The sequence below is a fragment of the Falco punctatus genome (genome assembly GCF_963210335.1).
Source record: "Falco punctatus genome assembly, chromosome: 6".
NCBI classification, from domain to species: domain Eukaryota; kingdom Metazoa; phylum Chordata; class Aves; order Falconiformes; family Falconidae; genus Falco; species Falco punctatus.
In genome coordinates this window covers 2,318,343-2,338,183 of record NC_137585.1, presented here as the reverse complement: position 1 = coordinate 2,338,183, position 19,841 = coordinate 2,318,343, and the positions used below count along the sequence as shown (strand labels likewise).

General features: G+C 43.1%; 1 protein-coding gene across 1 annotated transcript; it reads left to right on the top strand.

Annotated features, from left to right (window-relative positions):
* The first annotated feature begins 91 nt into the window (after positions 1–91).
* TENT5C (terminal nucleotidyltransferase 5C) lies at positions 92–8,868 on the top strand. Its single transcript, XM_080391891.1, has 2 exons — positions 92–194; positions 2,810–8,868. The coding sequence occupies exon 2, from the start codon at positions 2,836–2,838 to the stop codon at positions 4,006–4,008; it is 1,173 nt and encodes a 390-aa protein (XP_080248017.1). The 5' UTR covers positions 92–194; positions 2,810–2,835; the 3' UTR covers positions 4,009–8,868.
* The last annotated feature ends 10,973 nt before the right edge of the window (positions 8,869–19,841 follow it).

The window sequence follows — 19,841 nt, the reverse complement described above, 5'->3', positions numbered from 1 at the left end:
GGGCTGGGACCCCGCCGCAGCTGCCGGCCCCGGGGCGGCCGTTCCCGGTGCCGCCGCCTCACGCCCCGCCCGCCCGTTACCTCACGGCGGCGGAGGGCGGGGCGGCGGCGCCGCGATAAAGGGCGGGCGCGGGGGGCGGCGGGGCGCGCGTGTGTGGCTGGCGCGGTCGCTCGGGGCTTGGCAGCGCGGCTGAGGTGAGCGGCGGGGCCGGGAGAGGCTCGGGGCGCGGTAGCGGCGGATCGCTCGCGGGAGGGCTCCCCTCCAGGCGGGCGCTCGGTACCGGGTCTTAGAAGTTATCGTGACTCTTTATAAACGACTTAACGGCAAGCGCCGCGTGCCTCGGGGGTGCGTGCGCGGAGCCGAGCCTGCCGGCCCCCTCGCCCCTCTCGGGGGGGAGCCCCTCGTGAGGGAAGCTGCCCCCGCCGCCGCTGGGCTTGGGAGGGCGCTTGTAACGCTCTAGTGTCACAGGGGTGCTGCGGGTACGGCTAATTATTTTTTTATTTAAGTGTTGTGCTGGTATATATGTCTTATGGGAGGGAAAACTGCTGCTGCAGAGTACTGTACTTCATGACAAGGGGGGAGGTGTGTTTGCCTTATCTGCCTCTGTTTTGAGGTCTGCGTTCAAGTGATGCTATAATACTCTTTATGCTTGGTATTAAAAATAGGTAGTGCTTGCCTTGGTTTAGGAGTTGTTTTCCTACTAGTGAACGAGCATCTTCAGGTATTGGATGTTCTGGTGATGGAAAAGTTTGGCAGCGCAACAAGAGGCATGTGAACTGCTAGCATCCCAAACGCATTAAAGTCTCTAAGAACCTGTTGTCACTAACATAAATCTTGCAGAGCAGGCAAGCACACTAGTGATCTGAGGGTGGGAGGCTTCATAGGCTGATAGGCTGAGAATTAAACTCTACTGAACTGGAAGCGAAATGCTTCACAGGCTTCCCACAAGGGCAGCAACATGTGTTATCCTCCTAGCGAGGGCCACCAGGCTGAACCAACCTGTGGGATGGGAAGCCCTGCTCCAGGTCCTTGCTGGTCACCGCGTGGGCTGTGCGTGTTGGTTTAGCTGCTGAGAAGGCTACAACTGGGAAGGGGGAGCGGGAGCGCTCTCAGAGGTAGTAGCTGAAAGCACCTCTAGCTTAAGCTAGAGGTCATTGAAGACTCTTATATTGTTTAGTGATCTGAAGGATTTAATGGAAATGTGGTGCTTTTATGATGCAAGTGTACTTTAATATGCTTTAAGTGCCTGAGCGCAACTGCTGGTGGGCTTGATGCCTTTGGATTCATGCTGTGTTGGAGTACTAAGGATTGAGTTTGAAGAACCCCTTGATTTGTCCTGGACTAATAATTTTGCAAACTGTAGGCTTGTTTCGTCCCTGCTGGTGCTGATGTGACCCACAGCAGTGGAGTTTGTAATGCAGCAGCTCATGCTCAAGGACAGAAGCTGCTTTCCCAGGAGCACTGTTACTATATTGTGTATTTGATGTAGGATTTGACTCTTCTGTAGAGGAGCTGACAGGTCAAATGGGCTTCTCAAAAACTAAAGGCTGGGTGGAAGAGGACAGGCATGAAATAACAATAGCTGCTCTTTAAATCTCGCTTTAAAAGTGTTCCATGCACTGTGTTGTTACATGTTAGGAACGCCTGGGTTTTAAACAATTTCTGATAGGCAAGAGTTAATTGGTTTAAGTCTGACTAGTCTGACCTTGGCAGCTGCAGTCTTCACAAGTACTTGGGACAGAAGAAGGTGAGGCCTCAGTGTGTAGCTGTCAGGAAGCACCTGGCCACAATAGAAACCTGGAACATTTAAAAAGAGAAAAGTGTATTAATACCAGTCAGAGCTGCATGGCTGTAAAACATATGTAAGTATCTACATACTTCAAAACACAAGCCACTTAAGTGCAAGAGAATGATCTGATCAACTGTGGCAAGACTCCTTATAGTGCAGAAGTTCAGATGAAGCTGTGACTAAGTCTGGTCAGTGAGGTTCTTGGTGTTAAAGAGTGACACTAACATGATACGCATCATCTATGCCAGCTCTCACAAGCTTGTTTGCCCTCTGCAAATAAATAAAAGGATGGGGCAAGTATGAGTATTTCCTAAAGGGTAGTTTGATTAATGCAATGTATCTGAAGAAGGGTAAAGAGTTGCTTACAAAGACCAGAATGCAAATTGAAGTTATCTGAGTGCAGCTCAAATCCTGTCCATGATGCTGAAGTGCTGTGGGTTTTTTGCAGGAGCAAAGTATAATTGGCCTTTATCCTATGAGTGGTAGATGCTGGATGGTTGAGAAAGGAAAAACTTCTACTAAGAGGAAGAAGTCTTGTCTCTCTGGCATAATTACCGTGCTTTCAGTGGACTGGATGTCTAAATCCTGAAACTAACACCCAAGTGTCTTGCACTGTTGTGTTAGTTGGAGAGAACAGTTTGAGCTTTGTGTAATGAAACAAGTTCAAAGCTTAATTTTCAGAAGTGCTTTGCACTTGGGGTTCATCTAGCTTCAGCTGGTGTTGCAGATAAGCTTTACTGAAGTTTGAGTCATCTTTGGTGATTTCCCTTTGATGCAGATTGCTTTGCTGAAGTAACTTAATTCTGCCAACAAAGAAAGGACAATGACAACTAAATTTTTTAGCTGCACCAATAGAGAAGCTGTGTATCATTTCAAGTGAAAGCCTTGCAGATAATCATTAGCATATAGGATTATTTTTCTATGTGTGTAGACAGAAAAGCAGAGTATGGGATGTATCTAGGAAGCATAAACAGGAAGTCTGACTTACCTTTTTTTTTTTAATATTTCACCTCCCTACAGTTTCTTTGGAGAAGAAAAACCTCAGGATGGCAGGCAAAGGAAGTAACACAGACTGCATGTCGTGCAGTGTACTGAACTGGGAGCAGGTCAGCCGTCTGCATGAGGTTCTTACAGAGGTGGTTCCGATCCATGGGCGAGGTAACTTCCCGACACTGAAGATATCTCTGAAGGACATTGTTCAGACAGTTCGGAGTAGGCTGAATGAAGCAGGCATTGTGGTACATGATGTCCGCCTGAATGGCTCTGCAGCTGGTCATGTCCTGGTCAAGGATAATGGGCTGGGATGCAAAGACCTCGATCTCATTTTTCAAGTTTCTCTTCCAAGTGAGGCAGAGTTTCAGTTAGTTCGAGATGTGGTCTTGCGGTCCCTCTTGAATTTCTTGCCAGAAGGGGTAAGCAAGCTAAAAATCAGTCCAGTAACACTGAAGGAAGCCTACATCCAGAAGCTAGTCAAAGTGTACACAGAGTCTGACCGTTGGAGCTTGATATCACTTTCTAACAAACATGGGAGAAATGTGGAGCTGAAGTTTGTAGACTGTATACGACGGCAGTTTGAGTTCAGTGTGGACTCCTTCCAAATCATATTGGACTCCCTGCTCTTTTACTATGACTACTCAGAAACTCCCATGTCAGAGCACTTCCATCCAACTGTGATTGGGGAGAGCATGTATGGAGATTTTGAAGCAGCTTTTGATCACCTCCAGAACAAGCTGATAGCTACCAAAAATCCTGAAGAGATCAGAGGTGGTGGGCTTCTGAAGTATAGTAACCTCTTAGTACGAGACTTCAGGCCCATGGATAAGAATGAGATCAAAACACTAGAGCGCTACATGTGCTCCCGATTCTTCATAGACTTCCCAGACATCCTGGATCAGCAGCGCAAACTAGAGACCTACCTCCAGAACCACTTCTCCAAAGAAGAGAGGAGCAAATATGACTACCTCATGATTCTGCGCAGGGTGGTGAATGAGAGCACAGTCTGTCTCATGGGACATGAGCGAAGGCAGACTCTCAACTTGATTTCTCTGCTAGCACTCAAGGTGCTGGCAGAGCAAAACATCATCCCTAATGCCACTAACGTTACCTGTTACTACCAGCCGGCACCATATGTCAGTGATGTAAACTTCAGCAACTACTATCTTGCAAATGCTCCTGTGCCGTACAGCCAGCCCTACCCCACTTGGTTGCCTTGCAATTGATTGCTTCACTTGAGCATTCTTGAATGGATGCTACTGAAGGCTAAGATGTTGAATGTATAGACAAGTAATAACTGTCAGTTGGAGGCTTTCTGGTGGAAACATGGCTGCATCAGACTGTTTCCTGGTGTGCAGTAGGAATGTGAAACCAGTGACCTTCTGTACCTTTCTATATATATCTACAAATGCCAAGAAGCCTTATTACCTTTTCACTGGGAGAAGAGAACCAGCAGCAAACTGTTAAGAGTAGTTACAAAACTCTACTAGTTCTGGAAGTGGCTATTAACATGTGATTTAAGTGGAGTATTCAATAAACTGCATTAATGAATAGACTGTAAAATGTCTTGAGCAGGGCAGAAGCTACTCCTGCCACAGCAGCAAAACTTTCTATTGCCTAACCTCATTGCTCTAAACTTCATTGGTTCAAGTTCTGGCCGACTTTCTATTGAACTCATTGTGCAAGAGTAAGCTTGTGTTATGCTTGTGCTGCTTCTACTTTCCAGCTGTGTGGAACTGGTAACAATATGGATACTGTCTGTCTTGTAGAGGGCCTAAATGTTGTTTCCTGTAGTGCTTAGGAGTATATGGTCCTGCCTCAAGTTCAAGACTAGTTTCTTGGAAGTTGAAGATGGATTAGTAAAAGATGGATTAGTAAGTATCTCTAAAGCTTAAACCAGTTAAATTTTTCTTGAGTGCAAAAATTTGGAAGGTGGCATCTCTAAACATGCACCAAAACACAATCTAAAAATTGGTAATGTGAAAAGTCCTTGAAATGAGGAATTGAAGCCTTAAATAGGATTGGAACTAGAGTTTGAATAGTTAGGCTGTTGAGTCCAGGATCAAGATAAAGCCTTTTGGACTGCATCTTTCAAAACAGTTTTTGGCACACTTGGAAAGTATCACAGCTCTTGCACTGAGATTTGGCACAACTTAATTCCTTACAGCTTCACAGCAATAAAAAAAAAAAAAAAAAAACACCAAAAAAACCCTCAGCCACCACCCCAAACCACTATAAGCTGCAGGATGATGTGCACTCCTGCCACAGTATAAATTCCTGAAGTGCCTCCTAAAATTGATTTCTTACTGTACAACTTCAGATCCTGAAGGTTTGTCTTTCTGTCACCGCTTAAGGGTCAAGCTTACTGATTTATCACTATCACGTGGTCACTGTATGAGATGGTATTTTGAGTGGTTAGAGTAAAATTTTTCCTCTTGATTGGTCTTAACCCTCACTTGAAGAGGTATATAAACCCTAAGCAGAGCTCTCCACAGAAGCTGTATGTGTTGAAAGTCTACCCCTGTTTTTGGAATAGCCTCTGGAAGAGTATGTACTCCTGTGGAGGTGTAGGGGGCTGACCTTCCTAAAGGGTATGTGCTGTACTTGCTGTGTTGAAACTCCTGTGCTTTATGTGGAAGGTTAAAAGTTCCCCAGTTATGTATATAACGGTATTAAAAGTTGATTTTCAATGAATTGTTTGCTACATGGATTCTGCTACTGCAATCTTGAATTTCCTTTGCTTAACCAGAGAATTAGACTAGAAAGGCAAATCTTAGAGCTATTTAATATGTACTGGTGCAATGTTCAAGAATACTTGTTTGCTAAACCTTTTTTTATGACTTCTAGCTGTCTCTGCAAGCTTGTGAGACCAAAGTGCCTGAGCAAACAAATTATTTAAGCTTAGAAGGTAAAACAAAAAGTGGGTGAAACACCAGTGTGTGGTTGCTGTTCAAGGTGGAAAACAATAGCACTGCAGCACTTGAACAAGCAGCAAAAAGCTGCTTATTCTTCATAGGACCAAAACTTCCTAGTTACATTGCAAGTTTGTTGCATTTTTCCGAGCTGCTTTGTAAGGACTGCCTCAATAGAGCAGCCAGGCTACTCTCTTGTTCAGGCTTCTTCATTTGGCTTAGGAAGGCGGGGAGGGTTACCATCTAGAAATGAGACTGTAGCCAGCCATGCTAAATTTTTTGAACAATCTTGTAAGTAACTTCAGTAGCAAGCAGACAATTTGGTGTTTTCAGTTGTGTGTGGGGGTTTTTTGTTGGTTTTGTTTGGTTGTTTTTTTAGTAAAGGCTTCCTGAGTAGTCAGCCTAAGTAGCTAAACTTGAAAGTCAGCCCAGCCTTCTTCATTAACTGTGGCTTGGACTTGGTGTAGCTTACAGGCAAGACATCTCTCACCCAAGACTTTGACTATTTAGAAGGCTTTTTAAAATTAACATTATGCAAATGTTGTCATGGGTATTAAACTTAGTGCATGCTTACTGCTGGAATGTAAACCTAGGCATGAATAACTTCTGCATGCAAGACAGTATTTGGCCTAGCATAGAGTGTCACTAGAAAGAAGGAAGTCTTTTGCTTAGTAGATGTAATTGCTGTCAACTCTTAAATAGATGTTTTCAAAGCCACCCTAAGCTATACCCATTGCAGAAGTAAACTGTTGCCTAGAGGAACATGTTTGATTTGCTTATCAAACAGCTTACTCATGCATCACTCTGATCTTGGCTGATCTTTAGAAACTGTTCCTGTACATCAGGCCATGTGGAAGAAGTGGTCAGATGCTCAGGAGGAATCCTCACAAACTTGAAACACACTTGTGTTTTACTAGTCTTTGAATGCCTTGGCTGTTGAACATCAGGCCAGGTGTCTATTGGAAAAGGAACTGCTGGAAAAAAGGCTGTAACGGATTCCTACTGAGATAGAGATACAGAGAATTTAAGCTTCCTGCCATAAATATTGTGCTTTTGCTAATGTAATTTGTTGCTGAGGCCTGTAAGGAAGCTTTATGCTGAATGGCCGCTCTCTGAACAGCGGACTTCCTGGGTTTAAGCTTTGCAGGACTGTTATGTTCCTGGTCTGTTTCTTAAGTTGCTCTGGCATATTAGAAATGTCGACGCTTTGTAGCCTGGCTGCTACATGTTAAGCTCTTGAACAGTTAAACTGTATCCTGAAGCTGCAGGCTACCTACTGCATTTGCCCTACTGTATAAGGGATTGCTGGGACACTGTTTGTCTCACTGCCTTCAAAATAATCCTGGCTTGGCAGGTAAAGCTGGAATGCTCAGTAGCTTTTTATCACTGTTGGCAAGTGGTCTACCCCTTTCTGTTTCAAGTTGTCCTAGCAACCTAATGTTGCATGTGGCAGTAGCTTCACTTGGTGTGTGCTAGCTGCTTAGAGTTCAGATTTATGGTGGCCCCTGTAGCAAGGAGCAACATGAGAATGAGTGCTACATAAAAGTTAATGATGACTGTAGGCCAGGTCTAGGCTGCCTGCTTGAGTCTGCCTCCCTTCAATACTTAATGATGCCTCTGCAAACCTGCTCTATCCTCTTTTGCTTGCTTGTGTGTCAAGTGGAGGTTAGAGGAAGACTACTATACTTCATATTATTATCCTAACATGTTCCCTCTGGGCAGTGATGTCAAAACAAAGCAGCAGTAGCGCTAGATGGCAAGTCTTGTGTTGGTGCATCATTCCTCAGAACTAGGCTTCTAGTAAACTAGACTGTGTGGTTTAAAATAGCTGTTTTCTTCCTGTAGTTTATTAGCCCAGCAGAGCTTAGCCAGTTTGAGGTTAAGCATCTGTTGTCAATATTTATTGCCAAGTCCCCCTTGACTAACAGTTCATTGGTGTGACTTCCTCATTGTAAGATAGTTGGGTTTTTTTATTTGATAAAATTGGTACCAAGGAGACCTAGTGTTAGACTGGGTTTTAGTCACTTTGGTAAAATCCCTGTGCTGATCCATGGTCACTCTGAAAAGCTGTCCAGTAAAGCATACCTCATGCTCCCTCAGCTCAAGATTTAATTGTTGCTGTGTTTATCCTCAGCTAGTTCAGTCAGTCACTAAGCTGGAGGCTGAAGACTACTGCTTGCTTTTAAATAACCATTTTTCAAAAGATCCTCACACTTTAATATAAATAATCTTGTTTACAAAGCAGTAGGTAGTATGTAAATCTAGTCCAAATACCTAAAGCTTTTTAATGAAACTTAAAGACCCATATTTTGAGATTGAGTGCTGGGGTTAAGGGTTTGGTATGCTTGGTGCCTAGGCTTTGTGGATTTCTGATCACTAGAATAGCTGCTAATGCTGGCAGTGATCTCTGCTTATCACTATAGGATTGCTTGGGAAAAGGCCTCTTGGAAGTGAACTTGGATAAATTGCTTCAGTGCTAAGCTGTCAGTGTACTGATGGTACTTGTTTACTGTCCCTCTCGCTCAACTCATTCGGTCAGGGTGCCATAATTGTTAGGCACAGGAATAAGCAATGAGTTGACCATAGTCACTAAATTTGGGTGTTGGGAGAGGCAAATGGATAGTAATACTTCTAGCCTTTGCATCCAAGTCTTACTTGACCATTTGTTAAGTATGGTAAAGTGTATTTCATATATATTTTTTCATTTCAGTGAAACTACTTATAAGGTGGGATGCTGGGCTATAGTTGTAGAAGCTCTGGGGGGAATGGTTGGAGCACTCTGGTTTTTCTCACTTCTATTGGAAGAGAAGGCCACTCACTGAAGTGTCTGGATTGGGCTTGTCTCTTTCTGATTAAAATTGCACTTTCTGTTGAAATTTAGAAGGCCTTTTTTTCTATGTTTCTCTTGTATTATTTTTACTATTTAAATACGTCAGCTCTTGGAAAATCTGTCTCATACCTCTTTGGAAGAAGTTAGTCTTTTTTTCTTTTTTTTTTAAGCTGGCAAAATGAGGTAGTAGAAATATTTGGATTTGTGATGAGCCCAAATGTGAGATTGGTCACATAACTTTGTCTACTGTTCTGCACTGTGGTGGTCACTTGTCATTCTTGGAAACTGGTTTTGGACCTTAATGATTCTGAAATTCTTGTGCAAATAAACTTATGCTAAACATGGCTTGCCTCAAGTAATTCTTGCATCTAAATAGTGTGACAAAGTATTTGTGGAGCTTATTGGCCAGTGTGCATAGATATGCTGGGGAGGGGGAAAAATAGTGATGGGATACACAGTGATGCTTGGGTTCTGACGTTATTCAAAGTACTTTTTTTTCTTCATGAATGTACACATCTGCCTCAATTTACTGAAGATAAGTCAGTTAAGTGAGACATGATTAATCTTTCAATTACATGACAGTTTCTAGAGAACCATTTTTGCCTTCTCTGACCATTATCTGGTCTCAACTTGACTTTAAAACATGTCGACGCACAGTCCCAGGCCTGTTAGTCTGGTCTGAGCTAGAGCCTGCCAGTCTGTTCTGTGCCACACTCCACCTTATGTGTACACCTGACTTTGAGTAGCATCTCAGGTGAACACCTCAACTCATGAACCAAGGAGGTGAGAAACAAAGTCAGCAATTTCTTTTAGAGTTATTTACAGGTTGAGAGTCTTTGTCCTTTCACTCTGTCCTAAAAGCTGATGCTTCTAGAAACTGATGGTTAATGGGGGTTCAAACAGCTCTAGCCTCCTGGTTAATTTTGGAGAAATTCCAGTCTTCATGACCTTGTAACACCTGCAGTGGAAACTTCAGTGGAGATTAGATTAGGCAGTGTGATTACCATAAAGTAATCATGGAGCTTGTGTAGTCCCTTTTCAAGATGTAATTGCTTCCCTCTGAATGTAGAAGGAGAATAATAATGCAGCTGGGCAACATAAACCATCTGCTTGTCACCTGAAAATCCCTTAACTCCTCAGTTTATCTCATTGTAAAAGCTTCAAAGTTACTTTGTTAATAATCCTTAAGTTTCTAGAATACCAAACTTAATTTTGCAGGGCCAGATACTGACACAGCAAAATAGCTATGCCCAAGCAAGTGGTGGTATATGCTCTTTCAGTTCCATAAGCAACTTCCATAATGCTAAAAATTGAGATTAACTAAAAAAGTATGTTCTTGCTCTGTTGTATTGTTAGTGAAAATACAATTGTAAGTGTCCTGTTCTGTTGTATGGCTAGAACCCAGCCTTCTCCATGCTCTGTGAGATGAGTTCAGTCTTGTGATGGGGTGCAAGAGGCATTAGACAAATGGTGTTCTGAATTGTTGCCATTGTTCTGGGCAATGTACTTCTCTTGTTCATTCCATGATGAAATATTAAATATTTTTGAAATCAAAAGTATTCAATATGCCCTTATAGAGACAGAGTAGATGCTCCTGTGAGAAGAAAAAAAAAATTTCTTTGTCTGCTTATTATTTTGAATATTGCTTACTATGTATTAGTGTATTTAGTTCACTCATACACAAACTAGTTGTCTTCAGTAATAAAATAGCATTTGTATTTGTCCAGCAACTTAAAATGGAGATACATCAAAGGGTGTAACATACCGCTTGATGTGGGTGTTAGACATAGTGGTCACGCTGTGCTACAGTGTGCTCTGCTTTGTCTCAGTGAGGAATAGATGAGCTCTGTATCCTATAGGTAAGGCTGCCCTGTGAAGGGAGTACTTAACCTGCCAAACCTTAGTAATTTTCCTAGTAGGAAAGAGTTGAGTCATGCTGGAAAAACTGTCTTGCCAAGAGCTGTGTGCAAAGCAGCTGCTAGACCTTAAACTGGTAGTTCATGTGTATGTTAAGGAAGGCTATATTACCTCCTCCAGTATTACCCCATTGACTCTCAGATGGGTGGTTTAGTAAACCAGCAAGAACTAGTTGCCTAGGCTGGCTGATCCTGCAAAATGCTGTGCTGAGTCTTCATCACTGATGAGGTAGAGCAGAGGACAATCCATGCCACCTCGTTGCTTGGAGAATGGTGAAGTGCAAACCCCTGGAGAGGTCTAGCCAAAGCAGAACATGAGGAAGCTGCCTAGTCTGATCTGTAGCCATAACCCCTTGGCTCTGAGAAACCCTTGTAGCTAGCCTGTGTACTTCAGGAGACTCCCAACAAACCTCCAAGGCCTGAACTGCTTTGGAGAAATCACCTGTCCCTAGGTAGTCCCAGTAGGCAAGTGATGATTTGATACTGTAGAGATGTTCTCAACGTCAAAACTGGAAAATTTCACTTCTGATGTTGTGTGGTTTATTGTGGTCTGTGTTCTAGCAAGTGAATGACATCACCAGGCAGTTCATGTGCTCTTATACCCCTGAAACATATCTTTATTCTGTTCATTTAATTCTACTTGTTCATGTGGCCAGTCTGCTTCAGAAAATGGTGAAACTACCCAGGGTAGTTTCTACTACCCAGAAATGGTGAAGCTACCCAGGGATGATACTGATTGCACCTCAAGCAAAGGGAAAATTGTCTCCACTGCAAGAGAACAGTTGAAGTGTGAGACTTCTCATTCAGTCACTGTCCCCTTGCAGCAAGTCAAATCTTCTGAACATGTCAGATGTGTGACATGTGATTTACACCTGCAGACTGGTCCCTCTGTGGATGCCCTTCTTGCTTCTGAATTGGCTGTCCACCTGCCACAATTCCTTTTTCCACCCCCTCTCTGTTGCTTACCTGAATAAATTATTCTGAGAGCTGTATCTCAGTGTGCCTCCCACAAAGTTATTCAGTCTTGCCCTAAAGGTGCTTGGTAGTGGCAATTCATTGTGTACTTGGAGAACCTGTTCTAATATTTGATTGTAGTCATTAGTGAGAAATTAATTTGCATTCCCACATTGGTCTTTGAACTTCATCTTCAACCCATGGATTGCTGCGTCCTTAACAACAAGGCTGAAAAGTCCTGGACTGTCTCATGGTATCCACTAATCCCTTCAGCTCTTGGACAAACTGTGGAAAATGAGTACTTGAAGCTTTATGTTGTATATATTGGATTCAGAAGATGGAAACCTTTTTCTTCTGGAACTTTGTGGTTCCTGTGCATCTCGTGACCTGGCACCAGTTGCTAGCCCCGTGCTCTACATACCACAGTTAAACAACAGTGCTAAGATTGCTTCTCAACCCCTTGATAATTGTGTCCACAAACTGTGCCTGCTGGTTTTACTACGGCATTATGGCACGCTTGAGTGCTTGTGCCAAGTCAGTTAGTGATTTCAAAGCCCATCTGCTGTTTCATGAGGCAGCCTCTCCCACCTGGTATTGACAACATCTGTGTTCCTGCTTTCCAGCTGTAATATTTTGCACTTGGTGGTATTAGAAAAACATTTTGTCTGAATCCCATGGGCAAATAGTCACAATGGAGATGGGCAGAGTAACTTTTCTTTGTTATTTATTACCTTACTAAGTGTTGCACAGTGCCTGGAGGTGACAAAGTGCTTACAGTTGTTCTTGCGCACTAAGGGGTACACAAGATTGTTGTGGGCACTTTGAAACCTGCAGGTGGTTTAAAAGCAGTGTCAGCACAAAGTCCACAAAGGTACTGGATCCAGGTTATTTTGGGAGTATTTTTTTTTTCTTCTGCAAATACAAGGTAGAGACAACAAAGAAAGCTTTTATTGTGTTACTGCTTAACAGCAGTTCCTCAGTCCTTTCCTCTGCACCCCCACATCTAAAACACTGTGGTGACAAGTATCCCTGGGGCGCGAGTTCACAACATGACTGAAGCGAAGAGACCCACGGTTTTGTGCTTGCCATCACATCTGTTAGTCATCACTATCATCTGCCTGTCTGTTGCAGTGCTCATGTGGGGCTCCCCAAATGGTGTAGCCCTGACTAACTGCCAGGACTGATGTAGCTCTCTAGACCTCCCCTTCCACTTTCTTTTCCTGAGCAGCTTTTCTTAAGACCGGGGGAAAGGAAGTTATGTTTGTGAAGAGAGCCTGCCATCAATCCCACTGCCCAAATTCCCTGCGACATTGGTGGGAGTTTGTCATACGCTGGGAGGGATTTGCTCGTGGCCTGGCAGACCTGGGTGACTGTGGCTCTGTGATACGGCTGTCCTGCTGCCTGGCTGCACTGGGCTGTTTCTGCAGCCCTATTCAGTGGGAGCAACATGTGCACATGGGGCTCAGCCTCTGGCAGTGAATTCATGGAGTTACTCCAGAGAAATGCTGCTCATAAAAAACACCGTCTGTTTCAGAGCAGAGGAAACTTTGAATGCGAAGTAATATTCCAGCTAAGTATGTGCATGCTTCAAATTGGTGGTTAGCCTCCTTCCTTGCAGCACTTCTCTGGTAGAAGGAAGATTCCTATTTGCTACCATTTCCTGGACCAAAAAATGAGCCCTGCAGAGGGGAAGCGTCACGCTTTTAGGTAACACAGGGATTTGCTGGCTGGGGCAGAAGTAGATATTTTGGAAGCCCTGCCTGTTGATGGGGTGGGAAGGGAAGAGGGGGTGGATGGTACTGGGACATTTCAGAAATCAAATAGAAGGAAACGGATAGTTTAAAAACCATACAGATGATGCGGGGAACCGCAGCTTTGAAGAAGAGGTGTACCATCTTCTTGCAGGCGCATCTGACTTAAAACTGCAGTAGCATCCCGGCAGAACTTGCAGAGGGGCTGTGTTATCCCCATGTTTAGGATGCTCTACATATATAATTCATATTTTTTGCAATACTCAATTGCAATATAAAATCATGGTGGTAAACATGCTGTTCTGTTATTGTGTGTTACACATGTGGCTCTCCCCAGCCGTTGTGTGTGAACTCTGGATTTTGGTATTAGCCAGTTTTTTGTTGTCTGGTTAGAAGTAAAAGGTCACTGTATGGGTATAGTCGCAGCTACAGTCGGGAGTTTCAGTTGACCAGTACTCGAATTTTTGTTTAATTGAAGTACCAGTTGAAAACATAGATTTAGTTAAAAAAAGGACATTTCTTCCATTAATAAGAGCTCATTAACTAGCAATGTGATATTTTGTCTTGCCATTAACTGTAAAACTGCCTGAGAAGTTACGACTTCTAATTCCAGAACAGCAGCTTTTACTTTGAAGGCACTGATGATCTGATTACTGAATTTATTTACTGCTAATAAAGAATACATGGGTAGTGAAAGGGTCTCCAGTTCACCTCTGGGATCCTCTGACTGCCTTGCAATATTATAACCCCGACTCATTGTCAGAGTTAATGTCCACTGCTGAAAAAACCTCCAGATCCCAGACTTCATGGAAAAGTAATAGTAATACTTTTGTTGTTACAATGCATTATACTGGTCTGTACTCAAATAAGAGAAAAACTGCAGAAAAAACCAATTTAAACCTGGTTGCTTTATGATTACTGTTCTTGAAGCTGGTTTAGGCATCCTTGGTAGATTACAAACAATGTCCAATTTGTAAGAGGGACCATCTCAGAGGAGGCTGTTCATTGCTATATATATATTCCACTGTAATATATCACAAATAGGCTGCAGCGTAATAGTCCTGGCTCATGGGACTGTTTGAAACAGTCTGACCTAAATGGCTGAATTTTATACCAGTTGAAGTGAGGCTACTTTTAGAAATGACATCAGAGGACTGAGCAACCTGCAGAAAGCTGTTTAAGGTTCAGATGGCCAGGGCTGTCTGGAAGCTGGGGGCTGGCAGTGCCTGCTGTGTATCTTGAGATGAGGCTGTCTGTGCACGGGGCATATCCGAGAGGACACTGAGGCACGGCTGAGTGCCGAGCAGCAGCACAGGGCCCTGCGATTTCCTGCTGGATTCACTGCATAAAGGTGTGAATTCAGCGCCACATTAAATCTTACCTCCAAATGATGTGAGTTAAGCGGCGAGTTAAACCTTACTTCCAAATTTAATCGGGCTCCATAGCAACCTGACATACTTTTTTTATTTTTCCAATGTTTTAATTTCCTTTTTATTTCCGTAGCGATGGATTCTTGAGAATCCAGACATGCCGGAGTGCTGGCAGATTACCTAGACTTTAACCAAATCTTCATTCTCACAGTATAGACTTAGCAGAGCTCAAGCACTGAGAAAATAAGGTGTAAATATTGTATAAATTTTGCAAACAAGCATTTAAAGAGCAGGTTTTAATCTTCAGGGGACCCTTATTACTGAAAATATTTTTAAAGAGCTAAAAATCTTACTTTTATTCTATAGTTGCCATTTTAATTTTTCTTCGGGTAGGTGCCAGTTGTAGCCTGGCTCCCAGATATCACCTGGAGATTCCTGTCGTGATAAGAACAGCCCAACGTAGGTATGACTGTTATTTAGGCTAATGTTTTAATCCCTGTGCTTCAGAGTGAAGATAATTTTTTTATTTAAAAAATTATGGTGAAATATTACACAGGCTCACAACAATATTTTTCTTTCACAAAAGATAATTTATATAAATTCTTTTCTAAAAAAAGATGGCATTGGAGCAAGCCCTCAGGGTTTATTTTGGCCAAGGGTTCTTGATGTACAGCCACCTAAAATAAATTGCTTATAACATTTCATACAGCATTGTGTCCTGTGCCTGGAGGGTTCCTGTGAGACAAGGCAGCCTGTGGTGCTGGTGTCTGGCTGCAAAACCTGCCTGGTGCTTTTTTGCTAGTTGACACTTTGGCTTCAGGTTAGTTGGGGTCCAGACTCACTTTTTGTTAATCTTTATTGCATTTTCTTGTACAAGGGGCTGGTGCATCAGGCGTTGGCTGGGGTCGGTGTGGAGTGGGGGGCATGAGGTTCGGGGAAGAGAAAAGCTGTTGTTAGTCGTTTCAGGCATAGCAGAACAAGTTGTGAGAATATGATGGTTTCTGTGCACAGGTTGTTGGGAGTATAGTTTGGAAACCTTTGTTCAGCCCTGTCCTCTCTCTTGACAGGCTGTGCTGTAGTGTGAGATCACTGGGCTCTAAAAATCTCTACGTCTCCAGTGGCTATGAAGAAATCCTGGAGCAAGTGGCTCAGGTGCCTACACCACAGACAACTGAAAATGGTCAAAAAGAATCTTATCCCAAACTGCTAGATATCAGACAAAAATACCAGGAGTTTTCTTCCAAGCCCACCGTGGAGGCATTTCTTTCTTTCTCGTGACTTTTTGTGTTGACAACATGGGTCCATTCTGGGCAGGTTTCTTGAGTTTCCTTCTCCACTCTGTGTCAAGTCAGGTGTTAGCTACTCTTCCCTCTTCCAGCCAAAGGTCCGCAGGGAGCAGGGTGCAGACTTCTGCAGGGAAGAGAAGCTTTTGCACCATCTGTCTTCCACTCTCCCCTAAAGCTGAGTGACCCGGCTTGTCTTGGCTTTTATTTCTTCCACGTCTTTGCATGTGCCAGGAAGCCCTGCTGTGATGGCAAGAGCAGAGGGTTCAGGGGAAATGTCTGACTCAGAGACTAGAGCTTTATCCAAAAATTATTCACTTCTTTCAAGCATTTTTAACCCATGCTCTTAACCACTTTTTTCTAATTATCTTTGGTCCACATTTGGGGGAAGTCATTGTCAGCCTTGCAGACTTAAAGGACTCTCCTGTTCCCAGGTGAAAATGACTCTGAAATTACTCCAAAACATTTAGGAGCCAGCAGGGGAAAACCGGTCAGTGCTGAGAAGCAGTTGGTGACCATACAGATGAGACTGGTTCAGCCAGGAGGGCTTCAAGGTTCTTGAAGTTGGTCTTGGACTATCCAAATGATAGCCTTTAAGACGTGAAACATGGTGTTCCTGCTAGCAGTTTGATATGTTGTGGTATGTCTTTAAAAGCCTAATATCCAACAGGAGGAAATACTGAGTAGGGCAGATAGGAAAAAAACCTTTGTGGAGACAAAAATACATTTTCAAATGGGGAATGTTCTTTGGGAAGAATATATTGGATAGCCAAAAAGCTATATTTCCACGTTCAAGAGAGACAACAGCTTTAGCTGAAAGCCATTTTACTGAACTACAGTGAAGGCAGCAGGCAGAAGCAGATATGCAGGACATCAGATATGGGGGAAATGCAGTCATAGGTGGCATTTGATGTGAGTTAGACTTCTGAAGTGCCAACAACTGTAGGGAGGGGATGCTGAAAGCCAACTAGATACATTTTCTACTTTTTACATGGTATTAAAAAACGTAGGGAAGTGCTCCTTGGAACAGTTGTGTGGCCAACTTTAACTAAGTACAGCTTTGTAGAAGAGCTTTCTAGAACCATCTTTGTATCTGAGAGTCTGGGTGTTTTTTTCTTTTGTTGCTACAGCAAGGCTGTGATGCTTGGAAAAAGGGAAGGTGAGACATGATGTGTGTTGGGAGGGGGAGTGAGTTACTGTAGTTCCTTGAATTTCAGCCACTTTGACCTCAAAGCTTAAAACTGTGGTGGACTGCTTGAATGTTTTTCTTCTGATGTCATCTCTTATCCTCTTCTCACTTCCTGCGTTCCCTGCCCCACATAGAAGAAAGGAAATGTAATAGAGCACTGCACTGAGCAATGAGGCTGGTACGTGAGAGAAACTTTGCCTTACACACTTGTCGTTCTTTGCATGCTTGAGAAATAAAATGGACTTGGAGCACAGAGAACCTCATTCTCAATTTTTGTAAGCCAAGAGTCTTTGAAAATGCTTCAAGTACATGCTGTCTGTATTTTAGACTGACATACTGGTTTGGAGAATGTAACTCCAGACTGTAAGGGCAATGTTCCCATTAGGAAATACACATGTCGTCATTTGTTCTTGAACATTTGTCCTCAAAGAGCACTGAGAAGATTGCTCCCTATGTGTTTAGTGCTATGGCTACTAAAAGCCACAGGTGATGCAGGCTTTTTTAAAGAGGAAACAAAACAAAGTTACTGATCACTGAGGTTCAGATCCCTGATCCTGTCTGCAAAAGGGAATGTATGTCCTGTGCTTTAACTCCTGCCCAACTTAGTCAATAAACTTGATCCCCTGAAGTTTCTAAAACAGTCTCTGCTATCTCCAAACCCACTTCACTTCATCCTAAATAAGTATTTCTAACAAGGGAAACTTTTGTTTTCAGTTTCTCATTTTAGAGAAGCAGGGGCTGTGGCACATAAGTGAGAGAAGAGAAGCAGGCATTTAAAAGCTGGTTTTGGGCTCAGATAAGTCACTTCCCTCTGATTTTTTCTCTGATTAATTACCTCCATAAATAAGCAGTGACCCATTCTACTTGTGCATGCCTGCCGTGTCCTTGGGGTGAATCACGGAGTCATTCTCTCTTACCTCCTGCCACCTTTTACACGTCACACACCTCTGCAGCAGCTGCATGTGCCTGTGGGGGCCAGCGCTAAGCGGGCTAATGAGTCTCATTTTATGAACTGTATTAATTCCAGGTGAGAGAGAGGTGTGGAGGGACAGACAGTAAATGTCTGTGGAGAGGCCAGCTGGCTGAAAGTGGGAGAGGCCAGCTGGCTGAAAGTGGTAAGGGCCATTAACTACGTGTCGTTACAGAAGCGGTTTTCTGAAACTCCTTAGCCTCTGTGCTTTTTCGGGCTGCTGCAGAGTTCAGCAAGCTGCCCTCCCACATGTCACAAAGCACACGGACCCGGCTGGCAATAATTTTGTATCTTTAGGGTTGGAAGATTACGATACCCCTGAGCTGGTTTGGGGCTGGGGGGGGGGGGGGGGGGGAAAGTCATGCCTCAAACTTGTTTGCAATGTTAAATTCCAATTTTTGTGTTAATTTTTTGGTTGGTTGCTTTTTTGTGTTGGTTTTTGTTTGCTTGCATTTTGCGTCTTTTTTTTTTTTCCTTTTTTTTGGCTTCTCTTTTTTGTGTCAGTTTTTCTTGGTTTGTTGTTCATATCAGTTTTTTGTTTGGTTGGGTTGTGTGTCAGCTTTTTGTTGGTTGGTTTTGTGTCTTTGTTTTTTGTGTCAGCTTTTTTTGTTTGTTTTTGTGTCACTTTTGTTTGAGATTTTTTGTGTCTTTTTTCTGTTTCATTGTTTTTATATCTTTTTTGTTTGTTTTTTTGTGTGTCAGCTTTTTGTTGTTTTTGTGTCTTTTGTTTGGTTGGTTGGTTTTGTGTCTTTTTGTTTGGTTATTTTTTGCCAGTTTTTGTTTGTTGGGGTTTTTTTTTGTGTCCATTTTTTGTTTGGTTTTTATGTCAGTTTTTTGTTTGGGTTTCATGTAATTTTTTTGTTTGGTATTTTTTTTGCGCCAGGGTGTTAGGTTTTTTGGGGTTTTTTTTGTTGGTTTTTTTTTATGTGTGTGTCCATCCATTTTTTGTTTGAGTTTTGTGTCAGGTTTTTCGTTTGGGTTCTGTGTAATTTTTTTGTTTGGTTGGATTTTATGTAATATTTTTGTTTGATTTTTTTTTTTGTGTCAGTTTTTTGTTTGTTTTTTTTGGTGTGTCTGTTTTTTCTTTGGGTTTTGTGTAATATTTTTTGTTTGGTTGGGTTTTGTGTAATTCTTTTGTTTTTTGTTTTTTGTTTTTTTTTGTGCCAGCTTTTTCGTTTGTTTGTTTGTTTTTGTGTCAATTTGTTTGTTTATTTTTTTGTGTCTTTTTTGTTTGTTTTCAGTGCCAGGTTTGGTTTGGGTTTTGTGGTTTTTTTTTGGTTTGGGTTTTTTTTTGTTTATTTTGGTGTTTTGGGTTTTTTTTTGTATCAGTTTTTCTTGTGTCGGTTTTGTAAAATTTTTTGGTGCTCCTTTTTTTGTTTTGTTTTGTTTGGGTTTTTTGTTTTTTTTTTCTTCTTTTTTTTCTCGTGGTTTTCCCCTCCCCGGCCTCACGGCGGGAGCAGCCCCGGGCGCGGCGGAGCGCGCTCAGCACCGCGGACAGCGCCCGGCCGCCCCCGCCGCGGCGCAGGAGCCAGCGGGGGCACACGGCGGGGGGCGGGGCGCGCACGCGGGTATTGTGCACAGCCTCGAGGCAGTGAACTCTCGTAAGACCTTCCTCTCCTGAGGGAGAAATCTCCAAAAAATGAGGCAGAGGCTCTGCGGGGCTGGGTAGCCAGCAAGCGTGAAGATGGGGAGTTCAGCAAGCTGCCGTGTTCCTTGTGATCCCAGTCTGGATGGAAGGCTCTAGAAGGAGTGTTTATTCTCCAAGACCTCTTCCCACCAGTCTTTCTGAAGACAGCCTCCTTCGTGAGCTCGGGGGGGTACTGATCAGGCAGCACGTGACCAACGCTGGGTCTTTACCTACTGAGCAAGCACCAGCCTGCACCT